Source organism: Protopterus annectens, chromosome 7.part0 (genome assembly GCF_019279795.1).
Source record: "Protopterus annectens isolate FY-2018-M chromosome 7.part0, PAN1.0, whole genome shotgun sequence".
Taxonomy (NCBI): Eukaryota; Metazoa; Chordata; order Ceratodontiformes; family Protopteridae; genus Protopterus; species Protopterus annectens.
Genome location: NC_056739.1, coordinates 502,584,753 through 502,603,835, shown reverse-complemented (window position 1 = coordinate 502,603,835; position 19,083 = coordinate 502,584,753). Strand labels below are relative to the sequence as shown.

At 38.3% G+C, this 19,083-nt stretch overlaps 1 protein-coding gene across 2 annotated transcripts in view; it reads left to right on the top strand.

Annotated features, from left to right (window-relative positions):
• Positions 1-19,083, top strand: part of LOC122806570 — a 674,088-nt gene that overhangs the window by 97,107 nt on the left and 557,898 nt on the right. For both annotated transcript variants that reach the window (XM_044077107.1, XM_044077106.1), the window contains exon 2: positions 6,887-7,231. In XM_044077107.1, the coding sequence (XP_043933042.1) occupies positions 6,887-7,231 (345 nt within the window). The remainder of the gene's footprint in view (positions 1-6,886; positions 7,232-19,083) is intronic.

Here is a 19,083-nt window from a genome sequence, read left to right as displayed (position 1 = left end):
CTTGCCCTTAAAGTGTTTTAATTCTGAATTTGATGTATGTCTCATAAGAAGTTTAGGAAACAGTGTAGAGATTCTATGCTAATACCAGTTTTAGCAGTTTGTAAATTAGAAAGTTGCAGTTTATTCGATGAAAGGCTTTACTTTGGTCTAAGAACAGAGCTGCAGTGAGGCAGCCTCTGTCAGTATTACAGAGTCTATCATCAGGTAGGGTCCACAGATCCGTCATAGTACTGTGTCTGGGTCAGACTCCATGTTGCTTTAGAGAGAGGAAATGACATGACAAATGTATTTGAATAGGTAGTCATATACAAATGTTTTTTCTATGATTTTGCATGGTATGGCAAGAGTGGAGATGGGCCAGAGGTGTGGTATCTCAAAGGGTTTCTGTTGCTTTATAACTTTTAATTAGAACAGTTTTCCACATGTGGAACATGTGGAACATGATGTTTTTGGTGAGGCAAAGGTTGCAGATGTGGACGAGGGATAAAGAAAGATACTCTATAGTGGTAGATAAACCATGGAAGACTGTCTGCAGGGATATTGTCAAAAAGTGTATCAACATCTTAGTGTTTAACAAGTCTGAAATAGAATGGAGGGATGGGTGGGGAAGGGATAGTGACTGATTGTTCGTTATGGATGTGTGGACAGTACTATGGGGAGAATATGAAATTCTGTGAGAAAGTCAGTGCTGGATAATTGTTTTTCTCCACAGGTAATGAGGTTAGAAAATTTATGATTTTTGGGGAGCTTGCTAGCCAACTTGTAGGTTGACTTTGTTCAGGAGTGTTTTGATTTGGCTAAAAGGGTTGCTTATTTGGTTTTGTGGATGGATGATTTGTCCCTGTGAATGGCTTGCCTATTACAGTTGCATAGTTTATAAAGGTGGCTTATTTCTTCAGAATGCTTTATTTTCCACTTTTGCCTTGCTTTGTCCTTAAGTTTTATGTATCTAATAAAATCTCAGATTCAGAACGGGCAGTTTATAAAAGGACACTTGCTAATCATGAAGACCTAAAATAATCATCACGGCTGCAAAACTGAAAGTCCTGGTTTAGTTCTCACATGTCTGTTATTGACACTACTCCAATTGCTTTATATTGTCAGAAGTAAATATTATCTCTTAAAATGTAATCAGATAAGCAGTGGTGCTGATCCATTGCATTAATTAGTACTATTTGTGTGTTTATTTTTATTTTCCCACAGTCGTGCTTATATTTCTTGACTGTATATTATTAAGATGGTGGACTGATCCATTTGTTTTATTCTTCTTAGATACCAAGCTGTACAAGTAAATATTTGCTGAAATGGGATCTTCTTGGAAGAAACGAAGTAGATGGATGAATAAACTTACAGATTTACTTACATATTTATTAATATACTTACAGTTTGTACACTCAGACACTGAAAAGATCTATTTTATTAAAGCAAAAGCAGATTGCAATGCTAAGCATCTGATGCATCTGGCATGTTGCAAAAAACGTGCAATTTTTACATAGGAAAAACCAACAGACGTTTAAAAGAATACATGAGGGATCATGAATATTGCATGAGAAAAGGACTAGAATATAGTGTACTAGCTAAACATATGATTACGAATGGTGAAGAACAGGGGTTTCATTTTCAGGTATTACAAGTGTTAGGAGAGGGTATAAGAATGGCAGATGTGGTAAATGAAACTGAACGGGCTGGACTGAGGTGGATGCTTAAGCTTAGGTCCCATAGAGGTTCAGGTTTAAATGATGTAATTTTGCTGAAACCAGAACTAAAAAGTAGGTTGACCAGATATGTCTTAAAAATTTGCATTTTTATATATAAGTTGTATTTTATGTATGTACATTTGTTTCTTTGAAAACTTTTCATATATAAGTTGTATTTTATGTATGCACATTGTTTCTTTAAAAAATGTTTTTGTAAAGATTTTTTTCACTGAAAAAGATTTTATTATGTAACCTTAGCAGCAGTGCTAGGATTGGTTGATTGCTTAATTATATTGATTATTTAAATGGTCTTACCTGTAGTCATATTTGTGATCTGAGGAAGCAATTTTTAATTGTGAAAGTGCTTATCTTTTATTAGAACTGTGTTTTTACTGCTATTCTGTTGGCTGGTGGTCTGTGCAAGTTTGGTTTGACTTCTACAAGTTTTATGTTTTTCTCTCACACCATTTCTTACTGTTTGGGTGTTATCCTGGGAGAGCATACAAATAATATTAAATAATCTCTTTATCTGCATTAGAGGTTAATACAGATTTGTTTGTCATTGTCTAAGCTTTAAGATGAAATATTTTAATACCTTGTATATAGCATGGTTTGAGAATTATTAATGCAGATATGAACTAACAATATTTAACACCTAGAGGCATCATAGGATGTAACTGCAGAAATGCCTCGATACTTCTTATCTGTATGATTATCACATGTCAAACAGCACTTGCACTGTGCAGACAGGTTAATATTGGCCAAATGAGGAGGAGTTATCATTCAGTACTATGAGATACAACTGTTTTAGCCATTCTTTTTGACTTACAGATTTCTTCATGAAACAAAATATGGTTGGAGGCTGTAGTGTCCAAACCAAATCAGTTAATACTAATATTTGGTAATCACATATTTTTTTCTGGTATAGTATTTAATGTTTTATTTAACCCAAGTATTTTTATGAAATATAGTCACCTACAAAGATCTATATATACAGGTTCATAGGTTCATATGTTTATACATGATCACTAGGCTAATGGCACAAGAGCCTTTACATGCCTAGCCAATACTACCCAAGATATGACAATATTGTATCTTAATTACCAGGATATGGGATGGGGTAGTTTCAGTGTAGTGGGTCTTCGGGTGGTGGAGACCTGAGTCATTGTACAGACTGCCTCTGTCCAGAAGGGACATGGGCAGTACCCCAACATTGAATTTACGGTTCCCCATTCATTTATCCAAATTCTTTTTGAAGAAAGTGAAGGTCGAGCTTTGTTTTAAGAAAATGGGAAGTTTATTCCATAGACGAGGTAGCCTTTGGAATACAAATCTGTCTCTCCAGCAAATTATGTTAGAATCACAAATAAGGAGCAGGTCCATGGAACACATAACCCTTGTATAATATGTCTTGCAAATATGTAACATTTTTATTAGTGCTGGATCAGAGAATGCCTTGTAGGTTAGGCATAATTCCCCTCTCAATAATTGATATGAGAAGGAGTAAAGGGATAAGGCCTTTAATCGGTCTGCATAAGATATGTGTCTTATGCTTTGTATTTTTGTAGTGAGAAACCTCTAGGGCCACTGCAGCTGATGTCAGTACCTAGTTATGTACATGCAGATGGGAGCATTGTACTTTATTATGGGCCTGATGAGGGCTGAGTACAATGGCACTATGACTTCCTTTGATCTTGATACCATGCCTTTACTTATAAGTTGAGCCTCAAAGAAGGATTTCCTCAGTACCCTAGAACTCAGAGGTCACCGTTTAGGTTGCTATCTATCTGTGTTCTTAGGTTACTCACAACTGGGTCTGCTTTTAGTGATGTGCTGTCAATATTATAATTTACAGGGTTATCTGATTTGCCAAAAGGTATCATCAAGCATTTGTTAGCATTTAGTCTCTGACCATGGTTTTGGCACAAGTGGTTTGTTATTTTTAGGCTTGTTTGTAGGATGTCATCATCATTTAGGGACTCAGTAATTGCTCCCAGCTTACAGTTGTCAGCAAACTTGGTGAGTCAAAGGCCCCCAACATTGGCTTTCTCTTCAGAGAAGTATATACCAAACAGAAGGGTTCCCAACACTGAGCCCCATGGTTCACTGCTAATAACAGGTTTCTTATCAAATGTGGATTAAAACATGTACCCTGTCAGTGAGCCAGTTGGCTATCCATCTGACGATGTAGAGGGTTATGCTTAACTTTGTAAGTTTTTCTATGATCCCTGAGTGGGCGATTGTGTCAAAAGCTTTGACCAGGTCTAGCTAAATGTTGTGTACCATTTTACCCTCATCTGTGGCCCTGGTAACTTTCTTGAAGAAGTCCACCAGACTGAGAAGGCAAGACCTCCCTCTGACAAAGCCAAACTGGGTCTGGTCCAGTGTTTGGAGAGTTCCTATGTTGCTATTGATCAGGTCTATGATAATTCCCTCCATAGCCTTGCAGATAAGAGTGGTCAAGCTTATGAGCCTGTAATTCCCCGGGTCAGTTGATGGGCCACCCCCTTGTGCAGATGGATAAGTGTTGCAGTCCTCCATTCCTCTGGGACAAAGTCTGTCCAAAGGATGTGGCTAAAGATGGTTTCTAGTGGCCCTGAAAGATTCTGCTTTAAGCTATTTTCAAAGTATCCTAGAATGTTGTCAGGACCCATGGAGGCTGTGTTTTTGGCTTTGGTGAAAGCAGTAAAGACCTGTTCCCTCATAACGACTTGTAAGGGATGGTTGCAGGTATTTCTTTGGGTATGGTAGGAGGTGATGTGGGTGGGAAGTTTGAATTGATCTTGTCCGGCCAGCAGGTTTGCTATAGTTTCAAACTGGGAGTAAGTATCGCTGTTCATGATTAAATTGGCACATTGCAAGTATTTCCCCTAAAGTTATGAACATAATTAAAAAAAGCCTTATGGTTATCTTTTCCCAGGGAGGCTATCATTGCCTTATATTTTACTTTGGCAGATTTGAGCATCTGTTTCGTTTGTTTATTTAGACTGGTGAGTGTCTTTTTTCACTGCTTTGTCTATTTCTTCTTGGCTTTGGAGAGGATTTTTATTTCCTTTTGTTGAATAGCCTGTTTATGCTAAGCATCCACCAGGGTGGTTTATTTTTGCCAGTAATCATAAGTTTGACTAGGACAGGTACTGCCTTCTCTATGCAGCTATGACTGCAGTTGTACAGTTCTTTTGTGTATAGTTTAGAGTAGGCCTCAGAGTCATCCAGGTTCGGAGGGACTTGGAATTTTAATAAGCTGTCACTTAGCTTGAGGAAATTGGCCTTAGCAAAGTTCTTAACATGCTTGGAGTTTGATGGGGGTTCTAGGTTAGTTTTAATACTAAAGGAGGTCATTTTGTGGACAGATATTTATTATACATATTTCATATATATTATAACTATCCTATGTAAATATAGTTTATTTTATATTTCTGTTGAAAACATATGTGACATCACTGCCCATACTAAAGTAAACAGCACATGAAAATGAAATACCCTGTTAAATGATTTCCAGCATAAACTGCCAAAATGTTTAAACTTGTGCATGTTTGAATATAATGACTGTAGTTGGTATATATATATATATATATATATATATATATATATATATATATATATATATACATATATGCTACTATATTTCATGTGTGAGAAATTCAGCTACAATCCAAGTTAAAATAAAAAGCGATACGTCATTTGTTGTTTTTGTTTTCTTAATTTATTTGCTTTTCATGCATTTCTTGTTTGCCTTCTTACTTTCAGCACATGACCATAATGATATTATTTGCTTTGAAATGTTAATGAATATTCTGCTATACAATGAAACAGCCATGAACTGCTTCAGTTCATTAATAACTACACACACTCTGCCCTCTTTCTAGTTTCTACACCAAACCATGTTGCCTGGACTAGTAGCACCAGTGGATACCATGCTGATGGTGTACACCACAGTAACTGGATTTATCAGACCCTTACCTTCCACTTTAGAGTAACCACATAATGTTCAAAATGAAATTAATTAAAGTAAATCCTTAAGTATATTTATCTAAATGGTGACTTAGTAATGAGCTCAAAAGGTACTATGAACAGTTTATCAACTACTGGGTTTTAAAAGTCTTCAGACTGCTGTCCATTGCATTTGTGAAGTAATATGAGATTGAGTGCATGTATGGAGTATTCACTTTTTCTTCCCATCCTAGGACATTGTGATGTCAGAATGTATGGGCATTGTGATGTCAGAATGCATGGGCAGGGTTCATCTAAGAAAAGAAAGACTAGTTTTAGCAATGGCTGCATCACTTAGGCTGTCATGCTGTCTAATCTAACAGTGTGATATATATAGCTGAAAATAAGGAATTTTCAGAATTAACCCCCTAAAACATTAATTTTTCACTGTACATATATTGCCCACTCTCATTTCAATACCATACAAATTGCAGCAATTCAGAATAACTTTGCATTTAAATGTATGAGAAAGATATAGAGAAAGCTCATATAATATTAAAATTATATCATTTACATATTTACAAATTTCTCCAACTATGTTCAAAGAAGGATGTACAAATAAACAATAATGCTTCTGCTGAAGTGATGTTACAGCTCATTTGGTGGCTTTGGGTAAAAGTAGCTATCAAATTAGTCAGTGATTTCAAATGTACCTCAAGAAAATAGTAGACTCCTTGTATAAATGGCAAACAAGTCTTTCCATGCATTTATACATACAGCCATGACTTGCATCTCCATTAACTCAGCCAATATATGAACAGATGACGGTCTCAGCATTTATGGGCAGTCTGCCACAGATCCAGTGGGGAGATACCTTTGGTATTATGACAGACTCATTTTTGTTGTCTATTATCTAGTACTCTTCAGCAGACCTACAGACTGACATTACATGTCTAAAAATAACCCATAAAGTACGACTGGAGGTGTGAAATTATGTTTCATTGTAGAAGCCATGGAGGATCTAATGTAAAGGTATTCGTATTGCTAATGTCAGTGTGAATTATGGTGCTAAACAATAATTAGGGATGAAACATTGCATGACAAAAATTGTGTCCTGTATTTACAGCGTCTACTTCAGTGATATATTACTTTCTCTTTTGTGATTGCACAAAATTCACATGAACAATGAAGCTCTGACATTTTCAGTTTGAAACATGTATGTTTCAAAATATTCAAACTATTCCTGTCTATTTCAGTTACAGGCTCTGTGACAACATCTGCTGAGATAGCTGTACAGGGGATAGAAGGGGAATCACTTCTAATTAATTGGACATATCCCAGGGGTTATGAGTCATATACCAAGTACTTCGTCAGAGGAGAATATTCAACAGCCACACTGGATAAATTAGTTGAAATTAATGAAGGCAAAAGTGATCACAATGTCACAAAAGGCAAATACTCGCTTTATGACTACAAATCAGCTGTTCTTCTGACTGCTACAATAAACACACTGTCATCGGATGACAGTGGGAGCTACCATTTTGGAATAACAGAACTTGGCCGTGATACTCATATGAATGTTCATGTATCTGTCATTAAAGGTATGTAAGCCAAAGCTGTATACTTAGGATTTCTGTAAATATTTTGTAATCACAGAGGAGGATTAAAGTATTCTTGTTACAAATGTTCTAAATCATAAGGTTAAATACATGGTAAGGAAAAAGGATATATTTTAGTAGACCAAAATCCCACTTACCTGACTTTTAAAAGACTGAGATGACAAAACCAACAAGCCACATTACCGACGTCCAGGAACACTGACATTTCACTCCAGGTAAGTAACCGCTTGGCTAACCTGAAAAATAAATTAAACTGATGCAACGTAAACCCACTCACATACCCCACTATGTGGGAGACTGTGCTCCCACACACCCCTAACTAAATATACTAACTCCGAGACTGCACTACAGTGGGGGTGAGGGGCAAAGTCCAACATGGTGGCCAAGTGGTTATTTACCTGGAGTGAAATGTCGGTGTTCCAGGATGTCAGTAATATGTCTTGTCAGCTCTGTCGTCTCAGTCTTTTAAAAGTCCGGTAATTGAGATTTCGGTCTACTGAAGTAGACCCAAGCAAACATATATCCTAATGTTAAAAGTTATACACAAACTATCAAAAAAGACTTCTGCAGTTAGAAAATGAAGGAAAGATTTGCAAATGTAATAGTGGGGAAAGCCCACAGAGTGAACACTTAAAGTACTTTGTGATACTTCTGACATTGTTATAAGCAGGATTCTTAACGGTTTTAGATTAATTCAGAAGACTTTATGGTTATAGGTTTTGGAGTTAACAAAGTGCTCATTCAAGGCAGTGACAGCAGAGAGACAGCAAAGCAAAATGTTCAACAGGTTAAGAGTGCCTTCAGAGAGGGCACAGACTGGATTTCATGCTGTAAAACATACATTAGGTAAGAAGACTAGTTATTATGGGGATGAGATACAAGTACTTTAGGATATCCATGCAAAATCTATCTCACTATGTGGACTTCAGACTGAAAAATATTCAAAATTCCATTCACTGAAATGGCAAAAGAAGATGATTTTGCAAGATCTTTACCCTTCCATTCCCCAAGAAGTTCATCTTGGCACCAGGACCTCTGACATTAATACAAATCAGCTCTGGCATCACTGTGCCTTTTGTGTAAGGAAAACACCTTTGTGCAATGATCCATCCAAAAGACTTTTATGGCCTTTTGTTCAGAAAATAGCTGTTCCTTTATCTTCTTTCTAAAAGGCCTGGATGTTTTTTCAACACAAAAAAATAATACTACACAGACATTAGGCTAAGTAAATCACATGTTTTCTGGTATAGTTAGACTGTTGTTTTTATATACAATTTTTTTCCAGACTAATGATGCTTAGCTGTATCAGTTTTATAAATCACAATCCAGGCATATCTGTCATAGAATTTAATTCTTCCATATGAAAATGTGCTACACTAGTAGCCATTCAGTAAGGCAACCATTTCACTTGTTCCTTGATTATGCAAAAAATTTAGTTTATTCTGTGCTCAGTATGGCTTCATGTTATATGCATGTATCCCCATTTAAGTCTACTCACTGTGCAAAGCTTCTAGATTACTTACAAAAACAACTAATTCCTCTACATATGCAAATGTGATTTGATCCATACCATGCAGCCACACTATTTGATATGATAATTCTCTCCAATTCCTTTCCAAAATAGAGCTTTTTAAAATTATGCAACCATATATTTACTAGACAGACCTGAAACAGTTACAAAGTCTTCACTCATTCTTAACCAATCCAGATTCACTAAAGAACAGACTTTGACATTTCTGTACAACATATTCCGTAATCCTCTAACCCTAAGCCAGCATAATAAGCTACCAAAATAACTATCAATAGTTCTTCTTTCATTTTATCAGAGATCTACTGCTGGTCCATTACCTTTTACGTATCCATTAACCTTCCCCTTCATTCTTCAGATGGTGCAGTGGTGCAGCCGTTAGCATTGTCACCTCCCAGCAACATTTTCTTTGCTTCAATTCATGGCTGAGGTGCCTTCTGTACAGAGTCTATATGTCCTCTTTGCATTCTTGTGGGTTTCCTCCTGATGCTCTGGTTTCCTCCCATATTCCAAAGACATGCATCTGGAGCATTTTTCCCTGGGCCTCCACTGGAAATGGGCTCTGTCCCAGTCAGACTTTGATGGTAAACAAACGCTAAATAAATACATAAAAAAATCTTTACAAATTGTAAAAATGAAATGCTTATCAAACTCATATTCTCCTATATGGTTTGCTCATTGAAATCATGGATGACTTCCCTCCTATGCCTGATCCAAAATTTCTTTCAGCTTTTCAAATGTAATGTTATCTCCAAAGTGATGATCTTCTCCCATTACACAATTTCCCTAAATTTGTTGTTAAGGAACTCTCTACCTATGTATCTTATCTATCTATCTATCTATCTATCTATCTATCTATCTATCTATCTATCTATCTATCTATCTATCTATCCATCTATCTATCTATACCCCTATCTCTCAATTTCTACAAATTTTACCAGTTATATTAATACTTCTTTAAACTTATTTCAACACATGATCATTATCTGACATAACACTCAGCCCTGCTTTGTTTCAACTCCTCTACAGATGACTGAGTTAAAATTCTTAGGTTGTCACTAGTTCAAAGAAAAAACTCTGAGGAACATAACCTTGACTGGTGTTTCACATAGGAAATCATTACTTGTGCACACTTAGAAATCACACCAGCAAAAATGTGCTTGTTTTGTGAGATTTCTCCCTTCATCAAGTTGGTGTGGCTGTGGAGTTGTTATATAAAAGCTTTTTTTTTGGGGGGGGGGTGCCCATTACATTATTTTATTTATGTATTATTTATTTAATTAGATATTAGAGAGTGAAGTGGGGCTTGCCTCCCCTCCTCCCCCAAACACTTAAAGTTATTTTTTTTCCGCCCGTCTGTGTTTGGGGTATTATTTTTCATGCATTCTGATCCTTGGATTATAGATTTTGACATTTCATAGTAGGTTCCTACTTTTGAACTCTTGAATTTCATATATATATATATATATATATATATATATATATATATATATATATATATATATATATATATTCTCGTTATAACTCCTGTTCACAGCTCTTCCCTAAATCCAACTTCCCTTCTCTATATACATTTTTTTCAAAATGCTTTTCAGAAAGGTCCACATTTGTTCCCTACCTTCTGCCAACTCACCCTCCACATGAAACTAACATTTCATACATGCTTTCTTTTCAACTTACATATTAAATACGTCTTATATTCTGGAATAAGACTTTTTTTCTCACTGGCATCTTTATTCTTCTCAATTATTTATTTATTTTAAATACTTATTAACTTCATCCCTTAATAACCTAGCCTCACTAAATCCATCTTACATCTCCATATTAACCTCTGTAGTCTGTTTTGCATTCTCAAACATTTTCACATTCATCTTACTCTTTCTTTTTCTGCTTATTTAGAAATAATACTAATTGTTCCTAAAATATAAACATCACTACATATTGTACTATACTTATTTGAAACAAAGTTACAAGTACTTTCTGCATTTGTAAACTATTCACAGAGCTGCATATTTTCATTCAGCAACAGTATTTTTGTGAGACCATTATTACTTTAATTCTATCATGTATTTTCTGATGTAAAACAAATATAATATTTACAGCTCCGTGATCAATATATATGCTAGTCAGTCATTTTTCTATAATTATTTTGATATTGATAATAAGCAATTATCAATAACAGTCATTTTACCCTCACACATATAGTGAACACTTAAAATTTTTATATGTAATCTAGTAATAGAGATGTCCTCATATATCCTTTTAAAACTATCACATCTAAATAAATGTTTTTAACTCAGGGTGATTCCATGCTAAATCAGTATTTACTCTACAAGAAAAGTTAATTATACATAATACCCTAATTTATCTTCTTAAAGAGTGTACTGATTTTTAATTATGTTAGCTATACAATTTAAAACTGCAAATAATGCATCTGACACAGTTTGTAAATATATAAATCATCCCTATATGACATAAACATTTTAGTTTAGAATGTATAGCACTCATATGCCACTTTCCCCACATTTATTGCATGTTTAACTTGTTTGTTACTGAAATGCTTCTTCCTGCATTAATCACTAAGATGCAACATTGTGCCATTAGCTACATGCATAGCCCCCAACCTGCTAAGAGGCCAATGTGGAACACAGACCATAGCAATATGTGACAAACAGTCAAAATGTGGAACACCCTATTTTCGCACTGCGCGAAAAGTGTACTTGACCATGATCATGGCATTTCAAGCAAAATATATCATATGTATTTATGTAACAATACACTCACACTCTCTTGCAGACACAATCATTTACATACAGACACACACACACACACACACACACACACACACACACACACACACACACATGTAGAAGCAAAAAGAAAGTGGCTCCCTCACACAGAGAAGCTCAAACACACACACGCACATATGCATTCACCCTTGTCATACCTCTCAACTGCCCAGAATTTTGCAGAATGCCCACATTTATGCCTCATATTTTTGGTCTGTTTCTCATAAAATATGTAGTTGAGAGCTATGAGGGTGGGGGGGTGGGCAAAGGAACAAAAAATAGGGACAAATCTTAAATATTAAAGGTTGTTAGAACAACAGAATGTGTGTTAGCATGCATTTTGTAAAGTATATAAAGTCTGAAACTCAAATGCATGTCATTATTTAATGATTTGTTAGAAAACCTCAAATTTTATTAGAAACCAAAAAAAAAAAATATGAAGCAAAAAATATGGATATTTGAGAGGTATGGAGAGGGGAACTTTGAAACTGTAGGAACAGTTCATCCGTATTTGTGCTTCAAGGGAAATAAAGTATGAAGAAAACTTACTTATTGCCTAAGTTGGTGTCCCCTGTGTGTGCTCTCTATCAGGTTATCTTTAATAGCAAATCAGCTGTGAGACCTTAGAGAGACACAATTCATGATGTTAAGAAAATAAAGGTTGATGCACAAACCTGTAGTTCTCCTACATTCAAGTGCGTAAGAGTAATATTTAAAAATCATTCCTGATTTTGTGCCTTTGCCACCCCCATTACAGAAGAAGGTGCATCTTGTTATGTTCATCATAATCCAGCAAATGGTGAAAAAACATGCTAGGATGTTTTTGCATTTGTATGCTTTACAAAGTGTATAGACTTGTAAATGTACCTGTCAGTGGTTTGAGAATGCTCCAGTAAATACCACAGTCAGAAATAAGTCAGGTTTGGAAATGAAAGTTTCAAAATGAGACAAACACATGCACTAATTCCCAATAACATTATCTACTATATAAAAGGTGTTGCTCTATGCACTTTTTAAAAACATCTAACATCTAGGTAAGGTTAAAATTTTTTCTTCTGTTCCGTTATGCTCTTGACTTTATTTTCCTATCTTATTTGTATTTTATATGTTATTTTCTCTAATTCATTTTTATATTTCAGTGTACTGTAGGTTAACATCAAATTTTGCAAGCAGTCATGAAACAACAGGTGTGTCAGACTCTACATGCAGCTGTGTTGTTTTGTGCATCTAGTCTTGGCCACTTCACTGTTAAAACAGCATAAAAATCCTATTTCTTGTGTTCCAAGTAACCAGTTTTTGGACGGAATCCACATAAGAAATATATATGCATTTGCAGAAAATGTTTATTAATGTTTATTTACTGTTTATTTAAATATGCATTTTCAATTCAAGAGTCTTTAGAGTGAGGTTATGCTGTTGGTTCTTTTCAGAATTTGTATACTACAGTCAATAGTACATCCTCCACAATCTTATCTCCAGCCTTGAAAGAGTTACTGCATCTCAGATTTCTGGCTCCAGGTGTTACACCTGAGAGCTAACAAACTGACTGCAAAAACTAATTGTCCTTTCCCGCACAGGCAAGAAGGGAAAATGTAGACATGAAAAAAACAAATGTATTTGAATTTACTGTTTAGTTTAAAAATGTAGGGCTGGATTTACGAAGGCTTGCACGGAGTCTAAGAGTAGTGTAAGATGGCAGACAGCCAATATGTCTGCTGAGCCATCCAGCAACAGCCAGCAGGGGCATGCATGAGAGGTTCTAAAGCTACTCTTGCCCGGACAGTGTTATGTTATGCAAATTACCTCATTTGCTGCTGAAAGCTAGGCAAATGAGGTAAATTTGCGATCCAGGAAACACTAACCTGTCCGTGGAAGAGTAGTGTTATTTGCAGAAATGTACTCCGTTGGTAACAGAGTACTGTTCTGCAAATAGCTAAACGGAGCTATGACAGCTCCAAATAAAGGATGCATTCAGTTGAGGAAGCATGCCAATGGCCAAATATAAGGCCATTGGCATTTTTATAGGTTGAAAATGAATAAAAATTAATTTTTATTTTTTTTTTCCCGATCTCCGATGTTTAAACATAACGCAGTGCTGTGCAAATGTGCGGCACTTTAAAAACCAGAAAATAATTTAAAAATAGCCAATTATAGGCATGTTTAATAAAAAGATTATTCTGTCATGCAGGTGAATGGCAGGTTGAAGACAACATGGCTACTGAGTAGTGGTTGCTAAGGGGGGAAGCTCAGTTTGAGAGATGTAACCAAGCATTAGTAGGCTATGCAAATGAGGATAAGGATAGTGAATCCCAATTTTCCCTGGTATGTGAGCCATGTCCCTAGAGTGTAAGTGTAGGAGTAGGGGAGTAGTAGAGTAGAAGATAGGTGACATCATGAGGGGGTATGTCTGAAAGACTGTAAGCTTATTAGAGCAGAGTGGCTTGTGTTTGCCATGAGTTGCTCAGGATTGCAAGAGGCCTGTCTAAAGTTGTCCTAGCTGAAACCCAGAAACCAAAGGTGTACACTGTGGATATATCTGAAATTTCTTGCAAACGTGCTTGCACCAGCTGCGCGCGTGTGCGCGCCTGTATGCCTTGTAAGCCTGAATGCGCGGGTGTGCATCTAAGCCTGTGTAAGCCATTGTAAGCCTGTGTGCACGTGTGTGCACCCGTCTAAGCTTGTGTAAGCCTGTGTAAGCCTGTGTGCGTGCATGTGCGTGTGTTTGCGCTGGTTTGCGCGGCGCTGCCCCTTGTGGAAACAGAAAGGGAAAAGGAAGGAAAATAAGTAGTAGGAAGTTAACCAAGGAGAACTAGCAGAGCTGCCAGGTGAACTATATCAGAATCAGCCAATTACACAGGCAGTAGACTAACCCAGCCCAGCCCAGCACTATAAACTCTGCAAACACCATTCCCCCATGTTTTTTTCTCAAGAACTCTGCAACACTGCAGTATACAAAGAGTGAAAACTTAAAAAGCTTACGTCAGACAAAATGTTAGGGGCTGCTATTGCTATCATAAGCCAACATGTGTAAGATGCTGAGGGTGGTGATATTGTGAATGCTGCTGAGCAACCCACAGTGAGGAGACGGAGAAGAGTGTACAGACCCAGGATAACCTACCAGGGGCTACATGAGCTGGAGATAGTGGAGTGCTATAGAGTAGACAGAGACCTCCTGCAGCAAATTGTTGAGCTGTGCCAGCCACGCCTCACACACAGAACCAACAGAGGGGAACCCATCCCAGTGGATACCAATGTATGTGTTGGCCTACGAATGCTAGCTACAGGTACCTTCCAGAGACCAACTGGTGATATGATGGGGGTTTCACAGGCATCAGCATCCAGAATACTGCACCAGTTCCTGGATGCCATGTCAGCACATGTCAGTGAGCATGTATATTTCCCCAATTCCTGTAAGGCATTGGCAAGCAATATGCGTCTTTTCCACCAAATAGCAGAATACCCTGAGGTAGTGGGTGAAATAGAATGCATGCACATACACATCAAAGCACTACCCGGTGAGCGGGGTAGGGTCTACATCAACTGCAAGGACTTCCCCTCCATTAACTGCCAGGTTGTGTGCGATGCCCAGGGCATAATAATGAATGTTTGTGCTTGCTGCCCTGGAAGCTATCACAATTCCCACATCTGGCATCTGATGCAGCTGTACCAGAGATTTGCCAGTGGGGACATCCCTGATGGTCACCTAGTGGGGGATGCTGGATACTCACTGGAGCCATGACTGATGACACCCATCGGAAATGCACACACACCCGAACAAGAACTCCATAATGAGGCACACGCACAAACAAGAAACATAATCGAGTGTGTGTTTGGGATGCTCAAGTCATGGTTCCAGTGCCTGGACACATCTGGTGGAGCCTTGCAGTACTCACCAACTACATGTACCCAAATTGTCATGGTATGTCCCATGCTACACAATATGATCCTGCGAAAACAGCTGCAGCAGGAACAGCATGGGGCAGGGCCAAACAGCCTCCCACCATTGCCAAGGCCTGCACAGGCACAGCGTGACTTGGAGGAGGAACAACCTGAGTCTGCCCCAGTAGGCAGAAGAAGGCGTGCCCAGTAGTATTCCTTGGCCTTGGCAAAGAGGCAACGCATAGCACATACACTGACTCAGTAGGAACCCTGGAAATTACACCACTCTCTGACTTGCACATACAATAAAAGGGATGCCTAACTTGACACTACCTGTTTTCAAACATGTACAGGGAGTGTACTATGTGCATCCAACATAGGCAGCCCTGCAGCACCACCTGAGGCATGATTGCCCTATTTTAAGCAAAATAAAGCAGTGCTAAGCACATTTTACAACTGTTTAGCATATTTAAGCACAATTGCGTGGAGCTGCGCACCGCATAAACTAGCACAATGTTGGGCAACATTGGGCAATGTTGGGCAAAGTCAGGCAAAGTCAAGCAAAATCGGGTAAACACGCTCACACCTGCTTTACTGTTCCTTAACCAGTCAGGTCTGCCCAGCAGGAAAATAAAAAGCAGTGACAGGGCTCGAACTCAGGACACTGTGCACTAGAGTCACAGTACTGAACCACTAAGCCATGACAGCATTTCACTGGCACAGACACAGCAGGACAATTGTAGACCAACGCAAACACAAACAAATGCTGCATCATGCCCTCTGAACTTCCACCCAGGCCTATGCAGACAGATAACAGCAGGCCAGGCAGTGTGATGTGGGTTGGGTAGGCTATGAAGTCACAAACTAATATACATGAAATTGGAAGCTAAGATCTGTAGTACAGTAATATGCCTCAAGCCAGTACGATAGGCAACAATACAGACTGAAATGAAGTACCTGGCATAGCAGTGCAGGCCTAGCAAATGTGCATAAGTGTCAGGTGAACCCCTCATCCTATGTACACCCACAGTAACAATCAGGTGTGCCCCCGGGTAGAAATGTACAAATAATAGCTGTCCCCCCTGTATGTAGAAATGTTGATAAGTCTATGCAAAGTGACTCATGGAAGCCCTGCAGGCACAGCGTGCTTTCTGTCGATGTACAACACAAAGGCGAGCCCTGAAGTAAAAAACAACTTGATTTTTCACACACATATAGTATATATGTCCATACTGGGCATGCTCACGCACATAAACAAATTTAGCAAATTTCAGTTAGACACATACTGAAAGGTCATACTGGGCATGCTCACACACTTAGGCCATGTCTGAGTGCAGCAGTGGGCCACACATATCTGAAAGTTGCAGTTCTTACCCCAGAAACCTGTCACTATTCACCAATCCTGCCTTGCACACACAGTTATATGAAAACAGACCCATATAATATATTGGACTCCTGTCATAATCAAACTATGTACTACAAGTACATAAGTTGTTCAAAGAAAGTGAAAATTCAAAGAAGATCAATAAATCTCAGATCAGTATCATCAATAAACAATGAGCACTCCTAACATTATCCAATCCATGTTCTGGCAAAAATATTGTCAAAGAGTCCATAGAGAACCATGAAACTTTCTTTCGCTATGTCATAAATATCAATGTAAACTCATATATGTTCTGAGTCAGTGCAAACTATAAATGAATACATGTACATGACTGACATTGTCAACATCTTGTCAGACAGGTTCATACATATTTACCCCCCTCTCACTGGCAAAAGGGCCCATTATCATACCTGGAGATTGTGAAAACCCAGAAATCATATATACAATGGTTAAACAGCACTTTCCAAACCTAAAAACATGGCGTCTGTGAGATGACATGGTTTCCCTGGCTGTGTCATATGTGAGCTCCAAAACAAACAGACCCTGCACTTGAACAGTCTGTTGAGACTCACTCTCTGTTCAGGATATGAAACTGTTGAATGTGTTACAGCAATGTTTGGCACACTCCACTAGTGCTGGTGCACAACAGACCATGGGAACTATTGACTTATAAGCCTGATCTGCAAGGCCATGGAGTCCATCATGATGGAACTCATAAACATAGCTATTGGGAGCCTACAAACACCCAACCCTACCAATTTTGGTTTGGTCAGGGGCAGATCATGGTTCCCAAACCTGATAGACTGTTTTCAAGGCAGTCACCCAGGACATACATCAATGAAATGAGCTACACACATCCCATGTATACCTTGAAAAGCCCTTTTCCAACATCCCAGATACATGTCGTATTCACAAAATCAACAACCTGTGCATAAATATGTCATCTGATGGATTGCCAAATGGGGCACAGATAGATCCCACAAGGTACGAATTGTGGTCTCCTGTTCAAGCTGGTAACAACTGATTCCCCCCATGGCTCAGTCCTGGGACCCCTCCTGTCTGGTATATACTTTTCAGAAATACAGTCAAACACACAAGGGCTATGTTTAGCAAAGTTTGTGGATGACTGCAAAAAGTTGTCATAATCGATGTTTGGGACAACAAAGACATCCTTAAAAAGGGTCTCAGTCAGACAGATGTGGTGTCAAAATTATGGCCTCGAGCTACAGTCATACAAATACCACATAGGTGCCAACACCCTAAATATAGAGGTGATAATAAAGGATCTATGGACACATGTGGATAGTCATCTCTACTTCCAGAAACACATTCACAAAGTGGTCAGAACATCATTCTATGTGTTCCCACAAACTGCTAAGGTCTTTGCATGTAGGTCAAAGGAGGCTCCCTCTACTCATTAGTCATCAGACCCATCAGAGAGTACTGCAACACACTTGCGATTAATCTGACTAGGCACCTTCAGCAACTGGAAAGACCACTGAAGTACCTCAACAAGAGGATTACTGGCCTCAAACAGTTGCCCCATGCAACAAGACTGAATTTAACTCAATCTGTACTCTATTGCATACTGTCTACTCAGGTGGTCTCTGCCCAACAGACAGGTCCATGTCCAATGCAGAACTGTGGTACATGCGCTATCTGAAGTAAACCCAAGCTCACTGTACCACATGCTCTAAGGATATCATCATCACAACATTAAATAGAACATGTTGGAGGGATACATTACTAACTCACAGACTTCCCTTGCTTTGGAACAGGCTCCCAACCAACATTAAGCCGAGTCCCTCACTGACACTCTTCCAGATGAGCCTTGATCAGTGTATGTGAAACTGAACTGTCACACCATGGATCACTTCATCAGCTCTACTACACAGAGGCCTAGGGAACTAACTCTATGGGCGGTGATAGCTGCACACTCTGGCCATACTAATATATGCCTTCAGGCAGATAGCCTATTACCTACCTATGTACCTATATATATATGTAGGGGGAACATAGTATAATAAGCCAAAGATGGATGGGCAGAGATGTGTGTAAGAGGGTGATCATGACAGAGAGCCATCCAGGACTGTCCCACCCAGCACACATCCCAATGGTACGAAAGACATGAGGTGCACATCTTTCCACTGTACATAACAGCTACCAGTATCTGTAAGCATTACAGTGTATGTGGTCCATGTGCCTGCTGTACAATGTGACTGTACAGTGAAGTACACATCTACTATCTGTAGAC